The following is a 20,439-nucleotide window of genomic DNA, read 5'->3' as shown; positions in this document are numbered from 1 at the left end:
TTGTAACCCATGAGCTGTACTTTGGAAATTTATATTCATTAAATTAAAGTTAAAAAAAAAAAAAAAAAGCTCATCTGATATACTAAAGGCAAACAAATAAACCAGGCTTGATTGCATCACTGATATAACATTTCTTTGGTCAGTTAAAGAATGCAGTCCTTATATTTTTCTTTGGCAGTTATCTTCACTCGTGTTAACTAAAGTTTTTATCTTAATACTCATATTACAAGATTATTATGGTTTTAGAGTTGATGGGATACTATAAATAACTTTCATATACACTTTCTTAAAAACTTTAGCCCTACCCATAAACAGGGGTAGGCATTAGTCTAGTGGTTAAGATGGTGGTTGGGAAGCCAGCATCAGAGTGTCTGAGTCTTGGTTCTCTCCCAATTCCAGCTTCCTGTCAGTGCAGACCCTGGGAAGCATCAGGCGATGACTTCAGTAGTTGATTTCTTGGCTCCCAGTTTCAGCCCAGCCAATCCTGGGCACTGGAAGTATTTGAGGAGTGAACCAGAAGATGGATGTTCTGTCTGCCTGCTTCTCAAATAAAAAATTAAAAGAAAAACAAAACCCAACATTTATATTTATGCATAAAGCTTAGTTTAAATTGTGATGTAACATCATTTTTTCATCTAAATTTTCATTATTTCCATTATTTGAAAGGCAGAGAAAGAGACAGAATGAGAATGACATACAGAGAGATCTCCTATTGGCTGGTTCATGGCTCAAATGTTCCCAATGGGCAGGCTGAAGCTAAAAGCTGGGAATGCAATCCAGGTCTCCTATGGGGCAGGGACCCAATTACCTGAGATATCAGCTGTTGCCTCCCAGGGTGCACACTAGCAGGAAGCTGGAATTGGGAGAGAGCCTGGACTTGAACCCAGGCACTCTGATATGGGAGGCAGGCATTCCAAGGTGTGTCTTTTAACTGCTGCACCAGACACCTGCCCCCATATGGGAATTTTACTTTGTATCATAGTCTACTATGTTAATCTAGTAAAGAAATTTTAGAAATAGAATGACATTCCTAAACTGTCCTTGGTTTACATAATAAATGTCATCAGATCATCATCTTCAGATTTACCTAAGTGGCAGGAATCCAGATCGTTCAGAGAAGTGATAGTAGAGGTGGGAGTTTAGCTTAGTGGTTAAGATGCCTGAGTCCCACATGAGAATGCCTGGATTTGATGCCTTTGATTCCCGCTAATGCAAATCCTGGGAAGTAACAGAGATGGCTCAAGTAACTCAGATTTCTGCCCCTCTCGTGTTTCCTGAAGCCTATATTAGGCTCTGGCCCAGTCTTGGCCATTTGGGAGTGAACCAATGGAGGAGTGCATGCATTCTCACTCTTTGCCTCTCAAATAGTAGAAAATATAAAAAGAAAAAGTGATGGTGAACAGAGGTGTGATGGCAATTATTTTGTTTTTAAATATCACTACCAGCCACAGTTTTTAAACTGCACAAATTAGCTAACAATACAGGCTCTATTTCGGAGTTGAAACTTGGCCAAGGTAACTTAATTCTTCGTAAGCATTTTACTTAAAAGACTGTCCATCATTCAGACACCCTCAAGCAGTAAAACGGTCATGTCTTTCAAACTACACTCAAAAGTACACGCCGTACTACATATTTTAATTATGAGAAGGAGTAATACACAGTGAGGAAGGAGATAATCTCGTTACTGGAATATGCTTATGAAATGTCAAGTATAGTTCACTTTGGAGAATCGATACAGTCGTTTGAAAACAAGTGTAGAGCACGTAACATCAACAGGCTATTAAAGGGTTACCCAATAAACGAATACAGAAAAAAACAAACTGGAGTATGGTATTTCATCCAGCTAACGACACATCCTTAATCCCTTTTAAAGAGCTACTCTACGTAACCTGACTCAGAATGTATGTTATCAAGCACTACGTGCAAGACGCCTGAGCTAGCTATGACTTGAAAGAAACCGCCATTCTTTATAGGACTCTTACAGAGGTGGCTCGAAAAGGTCACCAAATAATAATCGGTTGGCTTCAAAAAATTAGCAATATACTTCTGAAGGTTTAAAAAAAAAAAGAAAAAAACCTACCCAGGAACACAAAGACCCATCATGAGTCAGCCTTCCAGAAAGACTGACCCGAGCCCGTTCACAGCACTTTTTAAAACACAACCCTGAAAACGTCTCCAGCTTCGAAAAAGTGCTACACAAGGATGAACCCTTGTGGCGGGCCCGGTGGTCGCCTCGCAGCCGGGTGGGTGAAGGCGAGCTACGTGTAGGCGGAGCAGCAGAGCCCAGGTGCGCGGGCGCCAGCAGCGTCACTATAGCAATGAGAGGTAGCAAGCGTCACCAGGGGGCTGGAGAAGGGACAGTGGGCCACACGGGGTCGAAAGGGAGGACACGTGGCCCACGGAGCCGGGGCCGAAGCCCCGGGGAGTTGGAGGCTGCTGCCCGTAGGACTCGCGGCATGAGTGGGGGAGGGGGGTGGGTACTCACTTCGATAATCTTTTCCTTCTTTTTCTGCTCCGCCTTTTTGCTGCCCCCGGCCTGAGCCTGTTTCTTGGGGGGCATTGCGGAGACAGGTGGCACCGGCCAGACTTAAACGCAGCTGGACACCGTCGGGGGATCTGGCCCCGCGGCAAGAGGAGGAAGACCCGGCCGCCGTCGCCGCCGCTCCGCACGGAAAGCAAGTCGCTCATTCGCTGCCGAAACGCGGCCTTTGCGACAGGTCGGCGTCGCGGAGCATGTTGGGTAGCGAGGAGCGGCGCCCGGAAGCGGAGCAGCGCGTGCGCTTCTGCCGCCTCCGGCCAGGAGGGGGCAGGGACGGGACGTGGGAAAATAAATACGGCGTCACACGTGATGTCGCGCACTTACCGGAGCATTGCTAGGTTGCTGGAAGGCTCAAAATGAAAGTGGGCGAGAGGATTGTGGCGCTGCGTGTCTGTGCTTTCTCCGCCTCGGTCACTGAGGATAGGCGAGCCAGTACCATCCCTTCCTGTGCCCTGCCGGGACAGGACTGGACGGCGGGCGAGTGCAGAGTCCTGCAAATGATTGTGAAGAAATGGAAAAAGTTTTCTTTGATTTAAAGCGCTCAGGGATGGCGCTCCGGAGAGACTGAGTGCTGGAGTTTAAGTGATATATTTATTGTTTTCAGACTTGAGGAAAGTGTGCCTAGATGATTCCGAAAAACTCCTCTTTGGTGTAAAAGTAACCAACTTAATTTGGGCTAACCTTGGTTTTAACTTAGTTTAAGTACTTACTTGGCAAGTGTAGAAACTGTCGGGCACATTTCATGTAATTATCACAAGGACACTGAAATAGGCATTGCTACTCTTCCCATGTCATAGATTAAGCACAAAAAGGAAGATGCCAAGGATATATTAAGGGCTGAGAAAAGGACTCTAACCTTGGCAGCCTGGCTTCAGAGCCTCCATACCTGTCATCTAACATTACAAAAGTAGGTCCAGTTTGAGAACTTACTTGGTGAATGCGAGGATGATGCCTGTTAATATGTGTAAACTAAAATAGTCTCTTTTTAAAATGTGCAATGCTTAGGTGTTATATCTGTTCCATGATCATTGTTTAATTTGTTTCTGTTGGGAAGCATTATGTGGCCAACAATCATATTTCTAGGTAAGAGTTTTAAAATATTTTTTATTAATTAAGAAGGGAGAAACGATAAGCTCCCTTAATTAGTGCAACAGGTTATTTGTGTAGTAACTTCCTACATAATAAAGTGATATCAAAGAATCCCAAATATGCAGGTGCATATGCTTCTTCACCTAAGCACCTCTCCCAGCTTGATGAACTACAGTATTCATTTTTTCTACCTTGTTCATTATTCTGCTGTAGTTGTAGTTCTTGTTAGAGGATGCAGGGATGCAACCTGTTCATTCTTTCTGCTTTATTATAATCTTTTTGATTGGGGAAAATACAGCTTTCTTCACTTTGTCTTTTTAGTGCCCCCAGAGATAACACTTTGAGCCCTTTTTAAAGAATTTTATTAATAATCATTATTACAAAGCTGATGCATACTACATAAATAACAAATATTGGACAATTACAAAGAATCTAGAAGTGTATAGTGTATAGTGTTATAATAGTGGCTCCAGGGTCATAGTTCTTAACTCTTTTTTGCCTTTCTGACATTTGTTTATTTCTTCCCTAAAGTTGCAGTTCAAGTAGAGAAAAAAAGATCTTTCCTTGCCTCAAGTGGAAAATATACACTTTTTTTTTTTTTTTTTTGACAGGCAGAGTGGATAATGAGAGAGAGAGAGAGACAGAGAGAAGGGTCTTCCTTTGCCATTGGTTCACCCTCCAATGGCCACCATGGCCGGCGCACCACACTGATCTGAAGGCAGGAGCCAGGTGCTTCTCCTGGTCTCCCATGCAGAGAGCTGGCCTGGAAGAGGGGCAACTGGGACAGAATCCGGCGCCCCGACCGGGACTAGAATCTGGTGTGCTGGCGCTGCAGGCAGAGGGTTAGCCTGTTGAGCTGTGGCGCCGGCCAAATATACACTTCTAAGTATTGGTCTTACTCTGACAGCTGGCTCCCCTCATCCATTCATCCCTTCATAGACTGCGAATAATGTAATCGAACTCATTGAATTCACTATTTTTTTTTAATAAAAGTGAATTTTTTAAAAATTGTTTTCATTGAGAAATTGTTTCTGTTGGCTGGTTCACTCCTCAAATGTCCAGGATTGTAGGGACTGGATCAAGGGTAAAGCTGGATTGGGTCAGGCCTGAAGCTGGGAGCCTGGGAACAGAATACAAGTCTCCTACATGGGTGGCAGGAACCCAATTACTTGGGCATCACCGCTGCCTCCTAGGGTCTACATGAGCAGAAAGCTGGGGTCAAAATCAGGTAATGAATCCAGGCAGTCAGATATGGAACACTGGCACTCTAAGCGAAGTCTTAATAGCCAAATGCCTGCCCCAAGGTGAATGCTGTTTTATGCTCTCCAATGTCACCTGGAATCAGGACTTAGAATTGTAAACCTCCCGTTTCTATTTGTATTGATCATAATTCAAACTATACTTCTACCAACTTTAGAAGGCATGGTCCAAAGGTTAACAAATTCTAGTGGCCAAAATAGCAGGGTTATAAACTTGACTGTCAGGATGAGTAACATACATCAGTAAATAGTGGGAATAGGGTCAAACATGAAGTAAATGCCCATCCTAAAAGAACTTAAAGAAAAATAATGCCAAATCTGAATTTTTTAAAAATATTTTGTTTGAAAGGAAGAGAAAAGGCAGACAAATGGACAGAAATCTCCCATCTGCTAGTTCAATCCTCATATGCCACAACAGTCACTGCTGGGCCAAGTCAAAGCCAGGAGTTAAATCTGGGTCTCCCATGTGGGTGACAGGGCCCCAACTACTTGAGCCATCACGTACTGTCCCCCAGGGTATGCATTAGTGGGAACCTGGAATTGAGATCAGAATCAGGATTCAAACCCAGACATTCTGATATGAGATGTAGGTCTCTAAGCAGTATATATATATATATATATATATTAATTTATATGTTTTACTTGAAAGAGTTACAGAGACGCAGAGGCAGAGAGAGAGAGAAGTATCTGCCAGTTCATTCTCCAAATGGTCGCAACAGCGGGAGCTGCTTCTGGGTCTCCTGCATGAGTGCAGGGGCCCAAGGACTTGGAACATCTCTTACTGCTTTCCCAGGCCATAGCAGAGAGCTGGACTGGAAGTGGGGCAGCCTGGACTCGAACCGGCACCCATATGGGATGCCAGCACTGCAAGCAATGGCTTGACCTGCTATACCATACTGCCAGCCCCTCTAAGCAGTTTCTTTCTTTCTTTTTTCTTTTTTTCTTTTTTTTTTTTTTTGACAGGCAGAGTGGACAGTGAGAGAGAGAGAGAGAGAGAAAGGTCTTCCTTTTCCTTTGGTTCACCCCACAATGGCTGCTGCAGCTGTTGCGCTGCGGCCAGCGCACCACGCTGATCTGAAGCCAGGAGCCAGGTGCTTCTCCTGGTCTCCCATGCGGGTGCAGGGCCATCCTCCACTGCCTTCCCGGGCCATAGCAGAGAGCTGGCCTGGAAGAGGAGCAACCAGGACAGAATCCGGCACCCTGACAGGGACCAGAACCTGGGGTGCTGACGCTGCAGGTGGAGGATTAGCCTATTGAGCCATGGCGTGGCCTCTAAGCAGTATCTTAACCTCTACATCAAATGCTCATCAAATGCTCAAACCATCTGACAGGTTTGATTTGGTGGACAGGCTGTGAATAATTTTGCATTAGAATATATTTCTTGTACCTGAGCTGCTAGGCAATTGATTTGGTAATGAAGTACAAATTTTTGCTACCCAGTATTCTATGGTCCTTCCTGTATATGTGGGAGAGACTACCCATTATGTAAAATCTCCACTTTAAAAGCAAAGGGCAAGTTTCTCCCTCTTCCATATCTCTCCGAGTTAAATTCCGGGTGTGCAATTTAGGATTGAGCAGGTAGATTCTCTGTGTCATTTTCCCCTTATGCCTGGGACTTTTTACTGTCAAAAGAATGAGACTAACACACAGGAAGAATCCAGGAGGTGTTCAGGGCATTAAAAGACTAAATATATGAAGTCCCATGGTGGCAGACCAGTGACCGGTCCACACTGGACCCACTTTCAAATTTGCTGTTACTTTCTCTTTTGTTTCTAAGTCTGAATGTAAAATCTCTAACTTGTCAGAAAGTTGTTTTTAGTTGTTTGCAGCCAAGCCCTCAGCTATTGGCTGAATTTTGTCTCTCAGGGTTCTTATGTTGAAACCCTAACCCCTGCTACCTCAAAGTGGGACAATTTGGAGATACTACCTTGAAGAGGTGATTAAGTTAAAATAAGTTCAGGTAGGTCCTTATCCAATCTGAATGTATTCTTAGAAGAAGTAATTTGGATACATAAAGAGACATTATGAATAAATACACATATAAAAACACAGCCAGGAGGTGGCCATCTGCCAAGGAGAGGGGCCTCAGAAGAAACCAAACCTGCTGACACATTTTTTTTAAAGATTTACTTACTTATTTGAAAGACAGAGTTACACAGAGAGAGGAGAGGCAGAGAGAGGTCTTCCATCCCAGATGGCCGATCTGAAGTGAGGAGCCAGGAGCTTCTTCAGGTCTCCCATGTGGGTGCAGGGGCCTAAGGACTTGGGCCATCTTCTACTGCTTTCCCAGGCCATAGCAAAGAGCTAGGTTGGAAGAGGAGCAGCTGGTTAGAACTGGCGCCCATATGGGATGCCGGTGCTTCAGGCCAGGGGGTTATCCCACTGCGCCGTGGCGCCGTGGCGCCGGCCCCCTGCTGACACTTTGATCTCAGAGGATGACAATATGAATTTCTATCATTTAGCCCCAAGGTATGTGGTACTTTGTTATGGTTGTTCAAAAAATCTAGGTTCTGATAAAGAACTGAACCATCCTGTGGGTGTTGCTATTACAGTGGGCAGGGGCCAGAGGTAAGACTGCCAGTTTATTTAAATAAATTCGTGTCATAAAGTTAAGGCGAATTTGACTGGCCATACTGCTGATTCATTTTATGGGTCAAAGCACTACATATTAGAAAGTATTTTAATTTAAATGTCGAATGATTCAAAATACTTATTTTAGGCAGGCAGTCTTTTTTGAGATGTATTCCCCTCCAAAATAAACTATTATATAAGATTTGCCATTGTTTCAGGAGAGAATGTAAAATCTCTTTTAACTTGTCAGTTTCAGTTCCAAAATTGTAAGCCTTTACTTCAACCCACAATGAAATAAAATCTTAGTGACATTTGTTTCTACTTGAAATATTTCTTGGTGCCATTGTGATATTAGTTATCATGGCCTTTATCAATAACTTTGGAGAGCTATCTTCAATTCTTTCTTCAACCTTCAAATTCAGCCAAGACTCTTAAGTATCTTTCAAATTATCCCCTTCATTTTTCAGGGCCATATCTTTTGCTTAGACTTCTACAAATGCCTCTTAAATTTTTGGGGGTACCAGCTTCTTAACAAGGCATTGTTCAAAAAGTGGGTTCCTTAACTCAATTTTCTCCCTACCTTCTTCCAAGGCTCTCTCTCTACATATATATTTTATATAGATAATTGATATATACATGTTTTATTTTACATTGATGATTATACTTTAGTTATATTAGTGTCATTTTTTTCTGCAACAAGCGTACTTTTTATATGTTGTACAATATTTAACAGTCTTATATAAACCCTATAACGAATTGTGATCTCTGTAAATTTACAAACTGAAGCTAATGATTATATCTTTTTATTTTTTTAAGATTTTATTTATTTATTTGATGCCTACAATACTCTCATGGGCTCTTCAGCCAGATCCGAATGCCTTAAGGGTTGATTCTGAGGCCAGAGTGTTGTTTAGGACATCTGCCGTTCTATGAGTCTGCTGTGTATCCTGCTTCCCATGTTGGATCCTTTTCTCCCTTTTTGATTCTATCAGTTAGTATTAGCAGACACTTGTCTTGTTTGTGTGATCCATTTGACTCTTAGACCTATCAGAGCCATCAATTGTGAACTGAAATTGATCACTTGGACTAGTGAGATGGTATTGGTACATGCCACCTTGATGGGATTGTATTGGAATCCCCTGGCACGTTTCTAACTCCACCATTTGGGGCAAGTCCGATTGAGCATTTGAGAGGTAGGGTTACAGACAGTGAGAGGGAGAGACAGAGAGAAAGATCTCCCATCCACTGGTTCAGTCCCCAAATGGCCACAATGGCCAGAGCTGCAATGACCCAAAGCCAGGAGCCAGGAACTTCTCCCGGGTCTCCCGCGTGGGTGCAGGGCCCAAGCACTTGGGCCATCTTCTACTGTTTTCCCAGGCCTTAGCAGAGAGCTGGATCAGAAGAAGAGCAGCCAGGACTAGAACTGGCACCCAAATGGGGTGCTGGCACTGCAGGCGGAGGATTATCTACTGTGCCACAGCACCCCCCAACTAATGATTATATCTTACTTTTCTTTGTTTTCACATAAACATGTTGCATAGTTTAATAAATATAATAGGTACTTAAAACACATGTCATAATGATTCTCAAGTTATGCTCATAGGGAAGAATTCAGCAAGTTGGACTAAGATAATCTACTAAATTGATTTCTTTCTCATTCACATAAAAATCATGAACCTTTCAATTTTAACCTTTCTTCCTTCATATTTGTTCTTTAAAGATTAGTGAGTTTCTAGTAGTTTTCAATGAAAGCAGAACAAAAACTAAGGATGAACAATCAGTAGTGGATAGAACATTTTATGTAGCTTAAAATATTTCATATATTCAGGATAACATGGGATTGTTTATGTAAAATACAGCTGAATTTAATGTTAATTAAATCTAGGGCTTTTTGGGTGAAACTAAGTTTATCATTTTTTTTCCAGACAACACCACAACTTCCAAGTATTTGTCATCTGAACACATTTTAGAACACAGTTTAATAGATTGAACTCTATGTCTTCTTTATTGCTGGACTTAGTGCCAGTTATCCTACAGTCCTAAAATCATTGAAGTGGTAACGTTGTCCTTGGAAAGAACTCCCAAATTAAATACTTATTTTTAAAATGAAAGCTAATTTTCTACTTTTATGTTTCATAATGTTTAAAAGATTATATTTTAGAGTTATAAATATGTGAGTTAGGGACCAGCATTGTGGTACAGCAGGTTAAGCCTCTGCCTACAATGCTGGCACCCCACATGGGCACTGGTTCAAATTCCAGCTACTTGGCTTCCAATCAGCTCCCTGCTAATGCATCTGGGAAAGCAGCAAAAAATGTCCAAGTACTTGGGCCCCTGACACCCATGTGGGAAACCCGGATGGAGTTCCAAGCTCCTGGCTTTGGTCTGGCCCAGCCCTGGCCTTTGCAGCCATCTGGGGAGTGAACCAACAGGTGGAAGATTTTGTCTCTCTCTCTCTGTCTCTCTCTCTGTAATTCTGCCTTTCTCTCTCTCTTTATCTAGCTTTGTCAAATAAACACATAAATCTTAAAAGAAAAAAAATTACCTTTCCTTTGTATTCCCATCTTCCTTCCTTCATGGTCCCTTTTTAAAACAAAACAAAACAAAAAAATGTTGCTACTTAGAACTAGAATATGTCATACCAGGTATTCAATAACAGAGGTCTGCAACAAGTAGATATTTCAAATTATATCAAGCTATCTTTATTTTCTTGTATACAAGAGGACTTCAAAAAGTTCACAGAAAATTGGAATTAAAAGTTGTTTGTTTTAGTGAAAAATTAATTTTAAAATCTAGGCATAGTTTTCTCATAATATGTATTTTCACAAACATTTTAAAGTACCCTCCTATGGGTATCTCTCCTATGGAGATACAGTCATATACTGATAACCAGAATTTTTGCAGGGTATTTTTTGTGATGAGTGTGTATACTTAGGGCATGGTTGTCCTTTTTCTTTTGGGGGGCATATTATTACCTCAGATCTCCACATGGCTAGAACATTTTCATCCTACAGGTCTTAGCTCAAATGCCAATTTCTCCAAATGGCTCTCTCTAACCACTCTATCTAAAGAAACTTTAGCCCAGTTAGTCTCTCAAAATCCTTTTCATCTTTAATTACAGATTTATGACAATATGTAATTAGTTTTAGTTTTTGTTTCTTTTTTTTCTTTTTTTGACAGGCAGAGTGGATAGTGAGAGAGAGGGAGACAGAGAGAAAGGTCTTCCTTTTTGCCGTTGATTCACCCTCCAGTGGCCGCTGCGGCTGGCGCATTGCGCTGATCCGAAGCCAGGAGCCAGGTGCTTCCTCCTGGTCTCCCACGCGGGTGCAGGGCCCAAGCACTTGGGCCATCCTCCACTGCCTTCCTGGGCCAAGCAGAGAGCTGGCCTGGAAGAGGAGCAACCGGGATAGAATCCGGCGCCCCAACCGGGACTAGAACCCGGTGTGCCGGCGCCGCAAGGCGGAGGATTAGCCTGTTAAGCCACGGCGCCGGCCCGTTTTTGTTTCTTAATTGAGTATTTCTTGTCCCAGAATGTAAACTTCATAGGAACATGGACATGGCTCTCTTTCCTAATGCAACTTGTCTCGGACAGAGTTCCATACTGTGTTTTAAAAAATGAATGATGGCGGCTGACGCCACGGCTCACTAGGCTCATCCTCCCCCTGCGGCACCTGCACCCCAGGTTCTAGTCCCGGTCGGGGAGCCGGATTGTGTCCTGGTTGCTCCTCTTCCAGTCCAGCTCTCTGCTGTGGCCCGGGAAGGCAGTGGAGGATGGCCCAAGTGCTTGGGCCCTGCACCCGCGTGGGAGACCAGGAGGAAGCACCTGGCTCCTGGCTTCGGATTGGCGCAGCGCGCCGGCCGTGGTGACCATTTGGGGGGGTGAACCAACGGAAAAGGAAGACCTTTCTCTCTGTCTCTCTCTCACTGTCTAACTCTGCCTGTCAAAAAAAAAAAAAAAAAGAATGATGGCTAAAAAGTAAAGTGAGAGCTAAGAGTTCTTTCCCCATTTTCTTTGGTTTTGGTATTTATCTTACCTGTTGAAGATGAGTTTAATAAAAGCCTCAGTGCCAAGAAGTTATGAGGACCCAGACCCATCTGGGGAATTCTCCAGTAATAATGGGATGTGCTATTTGTCAATAAGTGCCAAGATTCTATGATAAAAGAGCAAAATTAATAGGTGACACTTCTGAAGAAAAATGTCTCTGAAGAGGTGTATAGATGTTTATAGTTTGGCTTTGTTTTAGTTCTGATGATAGTTTATTATGGAATGCAGGTTTGCAATAGTGTACTGATGATTATGAGCAATGGTCGATGTGGAAAAGGTGTAAACATTGGTAAAATATTTGCTTGAGTTCTGGGAGTGAAATCGCTCTTTGTCTCCTTCAGTGGTGCAGGTTGGCCACACAGAATCAGAAAAAACTGAAAAAATCCTGTAAGAAGCATGCAGATCTCTGCCTACAAAAGATTATTCTGAGATTCCTAGAGGGGATCAGTAGTATCACTAACCATCATGTTTTCTGAATTAAAAAATGGGGAACATAGCTTAACACATTTATTTACGTTCTTATGAAGGCATAAAGACAGAACATCTGGGGTGGTTATTTAGGTGATTAAGATGCTGCTTGGGACACCTGCCTCATATCCCTTATCAGAGTGTGTGGGTTTGAGAGTCAGCTCCACTCTCAATTCCAGGTGCAGGACCTGGGAAGCAGCAGGTGATGGGCTCCAGTACTTGCGAGTCTCTTGGATTGAGTTTTAAGCTGCCAGGCACCTGGGGAGTGAACTAGTGGATAGGCATTCTCTCTCTTGCTCTCATTCTCGCTCTCGCTCTCGCTCTCACTCTCATTGCTGGTGGAGCTATCTGCCATATTGTGAAGACACTCAGGAAACCTACTGAGGTGAGGAACTGAGTCTTAGTATCTAATGAGGAACTATGACATCTGTAAGAAGCTAGAAAGGAACAGACCTTTTGCTAATAACCATGTGGACAAACTACTGTGTAAGTAGATTCTCCAGCCTCAATGGATGTACCCCAGCCAATTCATTGACTGCAGCCTCATGTGAAACCCTGAGCCAGGTTATTTTCTATCTCCTCCTCAAGATGCACTTGAACTTTTATTATTATTATTATTTATTTGACAGATAGAGTTAGACAGTGAGAGAGAGAGAGACAGAGAGAAAGGTCTTCCTTTTCCATTGGTTCACCCCCCAAATGGCCGCTACGGCCGATGCTGTGCCGATCTGAAGTCAGGAGCCAGGTGCTTCCTCCTGGTCTCCCATGCGGGTGCAGGGCCCAAAGACTTGGGCCATCCTCCACTGCACTCCCGGGCCACAGCAGAGAGCTGGACTAGAAGAGGAGCAACTGGGACTAGAACCTGGCGCCCATATGGGATGCCAGCGCTGCAGGTGGAGGATTAACCAAGTGAGCCATGGCACCGGCCCTTGAACTCTTGACCAACAGAAGCTTTGAGGTAATTAATGTATTTATGTTTCAAGCTACTAACTGTTAGGGTAATTTATTACACAGTAATAGATAATACAGAGGCATTGAAGAAAAAGTTACAAGGAGTTATCAGCGAGGTAGAAAGGAAACAGAGTTTTGAAAAAAAACCAATCAGGAAGAATATCAAATATTTTGGGCACAAGACATTAATACAACTGAAAAAGCTCATTGAATCCAATTAGAAGGATATTGGTGAGCTAAATGAGATCAATTTGATTAGAGTTGATAGTGATGGCAACTACATTATAATAGGCAGAAAATTCAAATGGGAAGTGAAGACTAAATAAAAATGACAAGCATACTGGAAGTAAAAGAAAGTAGGTTGAAGGAATGACAAAAGTAAGGGTATATATGTTCAAATATGTGGAGAAGTCAAAGCCTAGACACAGAAATTGTTTTAAACCTCTTATTATTATGAAGAAGTTCAAACCCTCACATTGCAAGCTTCTGTATTATTTTTTCTTAAAGATTTATTTTATTTATTTGAAAGACAGTTACAGAGAGAGGTAGAGACAGAAAGAAAGAGAAAGGTCTTCCATCTGCTGGTTCACTCCCCAAATGGCTGCAATAGCCAGAGCTGGGCCAATCCGAAACAGGATCCAGGAGCTTCTTCCAGGTCTCCCACTTGGGTGCAGGGGCCCAAGGACTTAGGCCATCTTCCACTGCTTTCCCAGGTACATTAGCAGGGAGCTGGATCAGAAGTGGAGCAGCTGAGACTCCAACCAACACGCATATGGGATGCTGGCTTTGCAGGGGCCAGGGCTTTAACCCACTGTGCCACAGCGCCAGCCCTTAGACATGGAAGTTCTAAGCAAATGATTGATAAAGCAAAATCGAGGGTGGAGAGTGAGCATTGCTAATCCAGCTTACTGTTAATGAAAATCCTGGGAGGCAGCAGTGATGGTTGAAGTAACTGGATTCCTGTCACCTACCTAGAGAACCGGAACTGAGTTCCTGGCTCCTAGCTTGGGCCCCTGATCCCAGCCATTGTGAGTATTTGGAGAGTGAACCAGCAAAAAGGAGCACTCTCTGTTTCTCAAATTAATTAATTAAAAAAATAAAGGCATCTGAAGAACATATGGAGAAGTGTTCTCCATAAAAAGGTGGAGAAATTGTCTGTTTTTGTGAGATAAGAGGAAATGGAGCATTAATGGACACATACTTGCGTAGGTATTTGGAGGCAGAACTAAGAACAAGTGAGTTTCCTTTAGTGATCCACTTCTGTACCAAGTGGTCATTTTCTATAACAGAAAAGGATGGCTAGGCAAGTAACAGAATTCACTGGAAAGCACTCTATGTCCATTTCAGAATGACTCTTTTTGGAGAGCTGCCCGCATTTCTTCACCTGGCTGCTTACCACCTCCAGGCCAGGGGCCCAAGGTCTCCCTCCTGAGCCCTGGGACAGGCAGCCTAGTGAAGGCTACGGACTCTTCTGTGGCCACCCTGGTGCCACAGAAGTAGGCCGAAGGCTCCAAAATGTGAGAGGCAATCTTCCTTGAGGGTGGTAGGGCCCGACAGGGGAATCTTGGAAAACCTGTGGTCCATCATGAAGTTCCAGAACATGGAAAATCACCCTTTTGAGTATCAGTAAAAGGAAGGAGAGAAGATCCAGAAGAAATATCCCAACAGGGTCCCCATGATTTTTGGAGAAGGCACTAAAGCCAGTGTGTCAGACCTGGTCAAGAGGAAGTACCTAGTGCCCTCTGACCTCACTGCTGGCCAGTTCTACTTAATGGAAGAGGATGCCCCTGAGCCCTGAGAGCACCTTATTTGTCAACAATACTCTCTCTCCCACTAGTGCCACCATGGGCCAGCTGTATGAGGACGGCCATGAGGAAGACTATTTTCTAAACGTGGCCTACAGCGATGGGAGTGTCTATGGGAAATAAGTGTTGGAAGCCCAGCAGATGGGAGCACCTAGACTTGGGGGTAAGGAAGGAGTGTGTGTGAGACCTGGGGGAAGAGCGGAAGGTTCCCATCATGGAGGAGACAGAACTTGAAGACATGGAGAAGAGATTACACAGCACATGCTATCATATTTTCACATGCTTAGTTCACACTTTCTGTTGCTTCCTCAGCCCAGGGAGAAAGCATGTCAGAGCAGAGCTGTTGGATTGGGTTGAGAAAGGATTGTGGATGGCATAATTTTACAGCATTGCTGAGAATTTTTATACGGTTTTATAAGAGGGTCAGAAGGGTGGGCTGGGTGGGGCCACAGACGGTTGTGGTCCAACAGTGACTCCCTTCTCACCATTCTAGTTTTTGACAGTCACATGAGACCAAAAGGGGAGGGAATGTTTGACAACGTGTGGTGGTGGATGGTGCCTTTTGGAAACCAAGCCCTTGTAACTGAGGCACTGTGGTCTTCCAACATTCCTCCCTTCCACCCAAGTCATGTTGTCACACAGAAACATCTCAGTGCCACCCCAGTGATGGTAACAGACACAGGCAGAAATTGAGATGGCACTCTCTCACCCTGAAAACAGGGGTCTGTCCTGAAGGTGGTTGTGGTTGAGAGGTAGGCAGGCTACCTAGCACTGGACTGGAATGGACTTGAGTGCTGAGCCTGTCTGTCTAATCAGTGCTCTCTCTGGTGCCCCTTGTCCCACACCTCCCTGGGGATATAATGGGCCTCAGACCTTCCCAGTTGCAGGCTAAAACTAGTCCTTAGTGTATCCTCTAGTGTTTCCAGGTGTAGGGACAGAGATGTCTTAGCTGGGGAGGGGGCAGGTGGCTCTCCAACTGCCGCTCATCCAGATTTCCTCCTCTCCTGCTGCGGTGCCCTCAGTCTCACGCACACAGGAATGTACGTAGTGGCCAGCTGCTTCCTTCCTTCGATTGTCAACACTGCAGCTGCTCATTAGAAAAGCTGGGAGGGTTGACTTTCAGTCTTTAATGGGGATTCTACTGATCTGTTTGCATTCCAGGGGTTATATGGGGTGGGAGTGGGGCCCAAGAATTGTACTCGGACAGAACATTTTCTTTCTTCTCCGCTAATAGAAAGAGTCCTTTCTGTTGGGAAATCTGTGTGTCAGTTCTGTCAGCTGCAGGTTCTTGTATAACAAAGTCATTTTTTCTCTGGCCTCAGGAATAATTATTGTTCACCTTAAAAACTCAAAAAAAAAAAAAAAACCAAAAGGAATGAGTTTTTCTCTTCTTGATATATGTTTTCTTTTTTTTTTCTTTCTTTTTTTTTTTTTTTGACAGGCAGAGTTAGAGAGAGAGAGAGAGACAGACAGAGAGAAAGGTCTTCCTTTCGCTGGTTCACCCCCCAAATGGCCGCCACGGCCGGCGCACTGCGCCGATCCGAAGCCAGGAGCCAGGTGCTTCCTCCTGGTCTCCCATGCTGGTGCAGGGCCCAAGCACCTGGGCCATCCTCCACTGCATTCCCGGGCCACAGCAGAGAGCTGGACTGGAAGAGGAGCAACCGGGACATAACCCGGCACCCCAACCGGGACTAGAACCTGGGGTGCAGGTGCCGCAGGTGGAGGATTAGCCTAGTGTGCTGCAGCGCCGGCTGATATATGTTTTTACAATTCATCTTTTATCTCCTATTCATCTGCGATAGAATACAACTAGATAAATCATGCTGATTGGTGTTTTTAGTATATATAATATATGCCTATATTATAGATAGCATATATATTTTCCATGTATTCTTGGGAAAGAGGCTATTTTTCAAGGAGTTTGATACCTACCTTCTATTAGAGGAAGAAAATTTCTGTTGCTTCATTGAGGTTTGCAGAATAGGGCATCATGTGCAAACAAGAGCCCAAAATACAGCAGATAGTATCCTTAAGTAACTGGTCTATTTTCATGTTGTGAGAAAAAGATAGCACATATAGATTTGAAAAAGTCATTGTGTAAAGGAAGGTAAAGTAAATGCAGCAAATCTTATTTCATGGCTTTGATGAAGTTATTAATTTCCTGTAAAAATGCAACAGATCCTCAATTTTCAGAGGAAAATGTATGAAATAAGGAAAGTTTTTTCCCCCTGCTATTTATGTGTGAATCCAACATGTAATTCATGTTTCATTGCCATTTGTCAAAGCTAAATATCAAAATTGACAGGAAAGTATGGTTTTAAATTGCTGTAATCTAAAAAATAGTTTCAGTGACCATATTGTGACAGCCCTTCTTGGATAGCTACAAGAATTGTACAGTGGTTCAAATGTTTCCAGGTATTTTCAAATGTCTTACCTAATATGAGCTCACAAAACTGTTCTTTTGGGGCCTGAGCTATGGTGTAGCAGGTTAAGATGCTGCCTGCAACACTGGCATCTGATATGGGTACAGAGTTACAGAGAGAGAGAGAGAGAGAGAGAGAGAGAGAGAGAGAGAGAGAGAGAGAGAGACTGAAGCCAACCTTCCATCTCCTGGTTCATACTGAAAATAGCCACAATTGCCAGGGCTGTGTCAGGCTGAAGCCAGGAACCAGGAGCTTCATCCTGGTCTCCCACATGGGTGGCAGAGGCTCAAACACTTGGGCCAGCCTCAGCTGCTTTCCCAGGCATATCAGCCAGGAGCTGGATCTGAAGTGGAACAGCTTGGAATTGAATTGGTGCCCATATGGAATGCTGGCATTGCAGACAGCAGCCTAACCTGCTATACCACAATGCTGGTTCCAAGTACCATTTTTTAAAATTTACTTTAGTGACAATGATATTTTTAAAGAGTTATTTATTTATTTGAAAAGCAGAGTTACAGAAAGAGGAAGAGGCAGAGAGATAAATTTTCTGATGGTTTACTCCCCAAATGGCCACAAAGGCCTGGGCTAGGCCAGACCAAAGCCAAGAGCCAGGAGCTTCTTCTGGGTCTTCCACCATGTGCAGGGACCCAAGTACTTGGGCCATGTTTCCCTGCTTTCCCAGGCCAATATCAGGGAGCTGAATTGGAAATGGAGCATATGGGACATAAACTGGTGCCCAAATTGGATGCTTGCTTTGCAGGCAGCAGCTTTACCTGCTATGCCACAACAAAGGCCCCAGCAGAAGCTATGTCTAAGTAAAATGTTGTGGCAACAGCTTGTTTTTTTTTAACTTTTATTTAATGAATATAATTTACAAAGTACAGCTTATGGATTATAATGGCTTCCCCCTCACCCCCAGCTCTCTCTCCCCTTCCACTCACATCAAGATTTGTTTTCAATTCTCTTTATATACAGAAGATCAGTTTAGTATATATTAAGCAAAGATTTCAACAGTTTGCACCCACACAGAAACACAAAGTGAAAAATACCGTTTGAATACTTGTTATAGCATTAAATCACAATGTACAGCACATTAAGGACAGAGATCCTACTGAGGAATAAGTGCACAGTGACTCCTGTTGTTGACCCAACAAATTGACACTCTTGTTTATGGCATCAGTAATCACCCTAGGCTCTTGTCATAAGTTGCCAAGGCTATGGAAGCCTTTTGAGTTTGCCGACTCTGATCATATTTGGACAAGGTCATAGTCAAAGTGAAAGTTCTCTCCTCCCTTCAGAGAAAGGTACCTCCTTCTTTGATGACCTGTTCTTTCCTCTGGGATCTTACTCGTGGAGATCTTTCATTTAGGTCATTTTTTTTTTTTTCCCAGAGTGTCTTGTCTTTCCATGCCTGAAATACTCACAAGGGCTTTTCAGCTGGATCGGAATGCCTTAAGGGCTGATTCTGATGCCAGAGTGAACAGCTTGGTTTTGACTGCCTATAGTAAAATGTGAGAAGAGAGAAATAGCTTAAGGGTAGAACTGTTGCTCAAAAAGGAAGCAGAACTTAAAAATTTGAAAAATCCTCAACCTATCTATGTTGAAAGACAAAAGAAAGTTGTTGAGGAGAGGCCACCAAAGGTGTGGGCAAATGACCATCTGATAAGGAGATTATTCAGCTGTCTGAACAGAAGCCAGCACTAGTGTCCAAGACAATGGAAGAATGACTCTGAAACCAATTCAGAAACCATAAGGACTGCTATCCCTATTACAGGCCCAGAGTGCAAAAGCTCTAGTAATAGCAGAGCAATAGCAAGGAGCTCCCATTAGGGCAGTGCCTCGTGGAGCATCAGGGGTGGGGCCACACTCACAACCCAAGACCTGTCAAACCACCATCATGTGATTCCAGCCCATCAGAGTCAGGCCTGTGCCCCAAGCACAGAGCTTATTTGGATATGGAGCCTGCTAATGGCCTGGGAAATGTGGCAGAAAATGAGCCAAACGTTCGGGCCTCTGACACTCATGTGGAGTCCTGGATGAAGCTTCTGGCTCTTGGCTTTGGCATTGCCCAGCTGTAGCCTTTGTGGTCATATGAGGAATGAACCAGCAGATGGAAAACCTCTCCCTGACTTCCACCACATTCCCCCACCCTTGCCCCGTAACTTTGCATTTCAAATAAATAAATAAATCTTTAAAAAACCCATACACACAAAAACGTCTCTTGAGGTTTATGAAAAAAAATGTGCATTATCTTTTAAATATATTTTTTCACAAACTCTTTGAAGCCCATTGTGTACCTGTATCAGAGTGGATATTCATCTTCTATTTAAACAAAATAGCATCTCGCAAAATAACATATTTTGAATACAGAAGCAGATATAATAGTCCTTTCTTAGTCATTGTTTTTCTTTTTGTGATTTTAGTTACCCAGAGTTTCAGTTACCCCATTACCCACTGTGATCTGAAAATATTAAATGGGAAATTCCAGAAATAAATCACCCATAAGTTTTACACTGTACACATTCTGAGTAGCATGAAGAAATATCGAGCCATCTTTTTCTGTCCCTCCTGGGCTAGGAATATTCTCTTTATCCAGTGTATCTATGTTGTGCTGTATATATGTATAGGGACAAAAACACAGTATATTTCCATGGGTTCAGTCCTATCTGCAGCCTCAGGCTTCCACTCTGGGTCTTGGATCATATCCCCTGAGGATAAGGGAGGGCTACTGTGTAAGCAGCCAGCCACTTTCTGTTAAGACAGACATTAAAGAGATTTGCATAAGTGGAAAACAATGCTATTCTCATAGATTTTTTATTCCATAAAATACAGTTATTTTTAACAAAATATGTTGTTTACATTAATATGTAATAGGTTAATTATTGTTGCCTTATATGGAAAGTAAATATTAAAGAAACTTCTCAGTATTAACTTCTAATGTGATAAATATTGAGAGATTTTCCTTAATAAACAAAGGTTCTTTGGTTTCCTGGTAATTTTGAGTGCTAAGTGGTCATGAGATCAAGTTTGCCAGCTGCTGTTGTTGATGGCAATCAATAGCAGATCTAGTCGAAAGCTTGGGTGCCCTGAGTTGAGCAGGCCTGATTTCCACCTGTCCTGAAAAGGTGAAAATACATTGGGTTTACAGCCTTTGTTTGCAAGGATGACAAAAATGAGTCCACTTTTATTACACAAGTATTTTAGTGTGTTCTTGAGACTATATCCAGATATCACAGGCTGGGTAACTTATAAGCAGTAGATATTAGTTTCTCAAGTTTTGGAGGCTGGA

General features: G+C 43.1%; 1 protein-coding gene across 2 annotated transcripts in view; it reads right to left on the bottom strand.

The window, feature by feature from the left end:
- ZC3H15 (zinc finger CCCH-type containing 15) overlaps positions 1-2,708 on the bottom strand; it is a 31,366-nt gene extending 28,658 nt beyond the window's left edge. For both annotated transcript variants that reach the window (XM_062188855.1, XM_062188847.1), the window contains exon 1: positions 2,486-2,708. In XM_062188855.1, coding sequence (XP_062044839.1) covers positions 2,486-2,560 — 75 coding nt within the window. In that variant the 5' untranslated portion in view covers positions 2,561-2,708. The remainder of the gene's footprint in view (positions 1-2,485) is intronic.
- Positions 2,709-20,439: the final 17,731 nt, after the last annotated feature.

This window comes from Lepus europaeus, chromosome 1, assembly GCF_033115175.1.
Source record: "Lepus europaeus isolate LE1 chromosome 1, mLepTim1.pri, whole genome shotgun sequence".
Lineage (NCBI taxonomy): Eukaryota > Metazoa > Chordata > Mammalia > Lagomorpha > Leporidae > Lepus > Lepus europaeus.
Note: the sequence above shows the minus strand (reverse complement) of the source record. Positions and strands in the feature narration are given on the sequence as shown.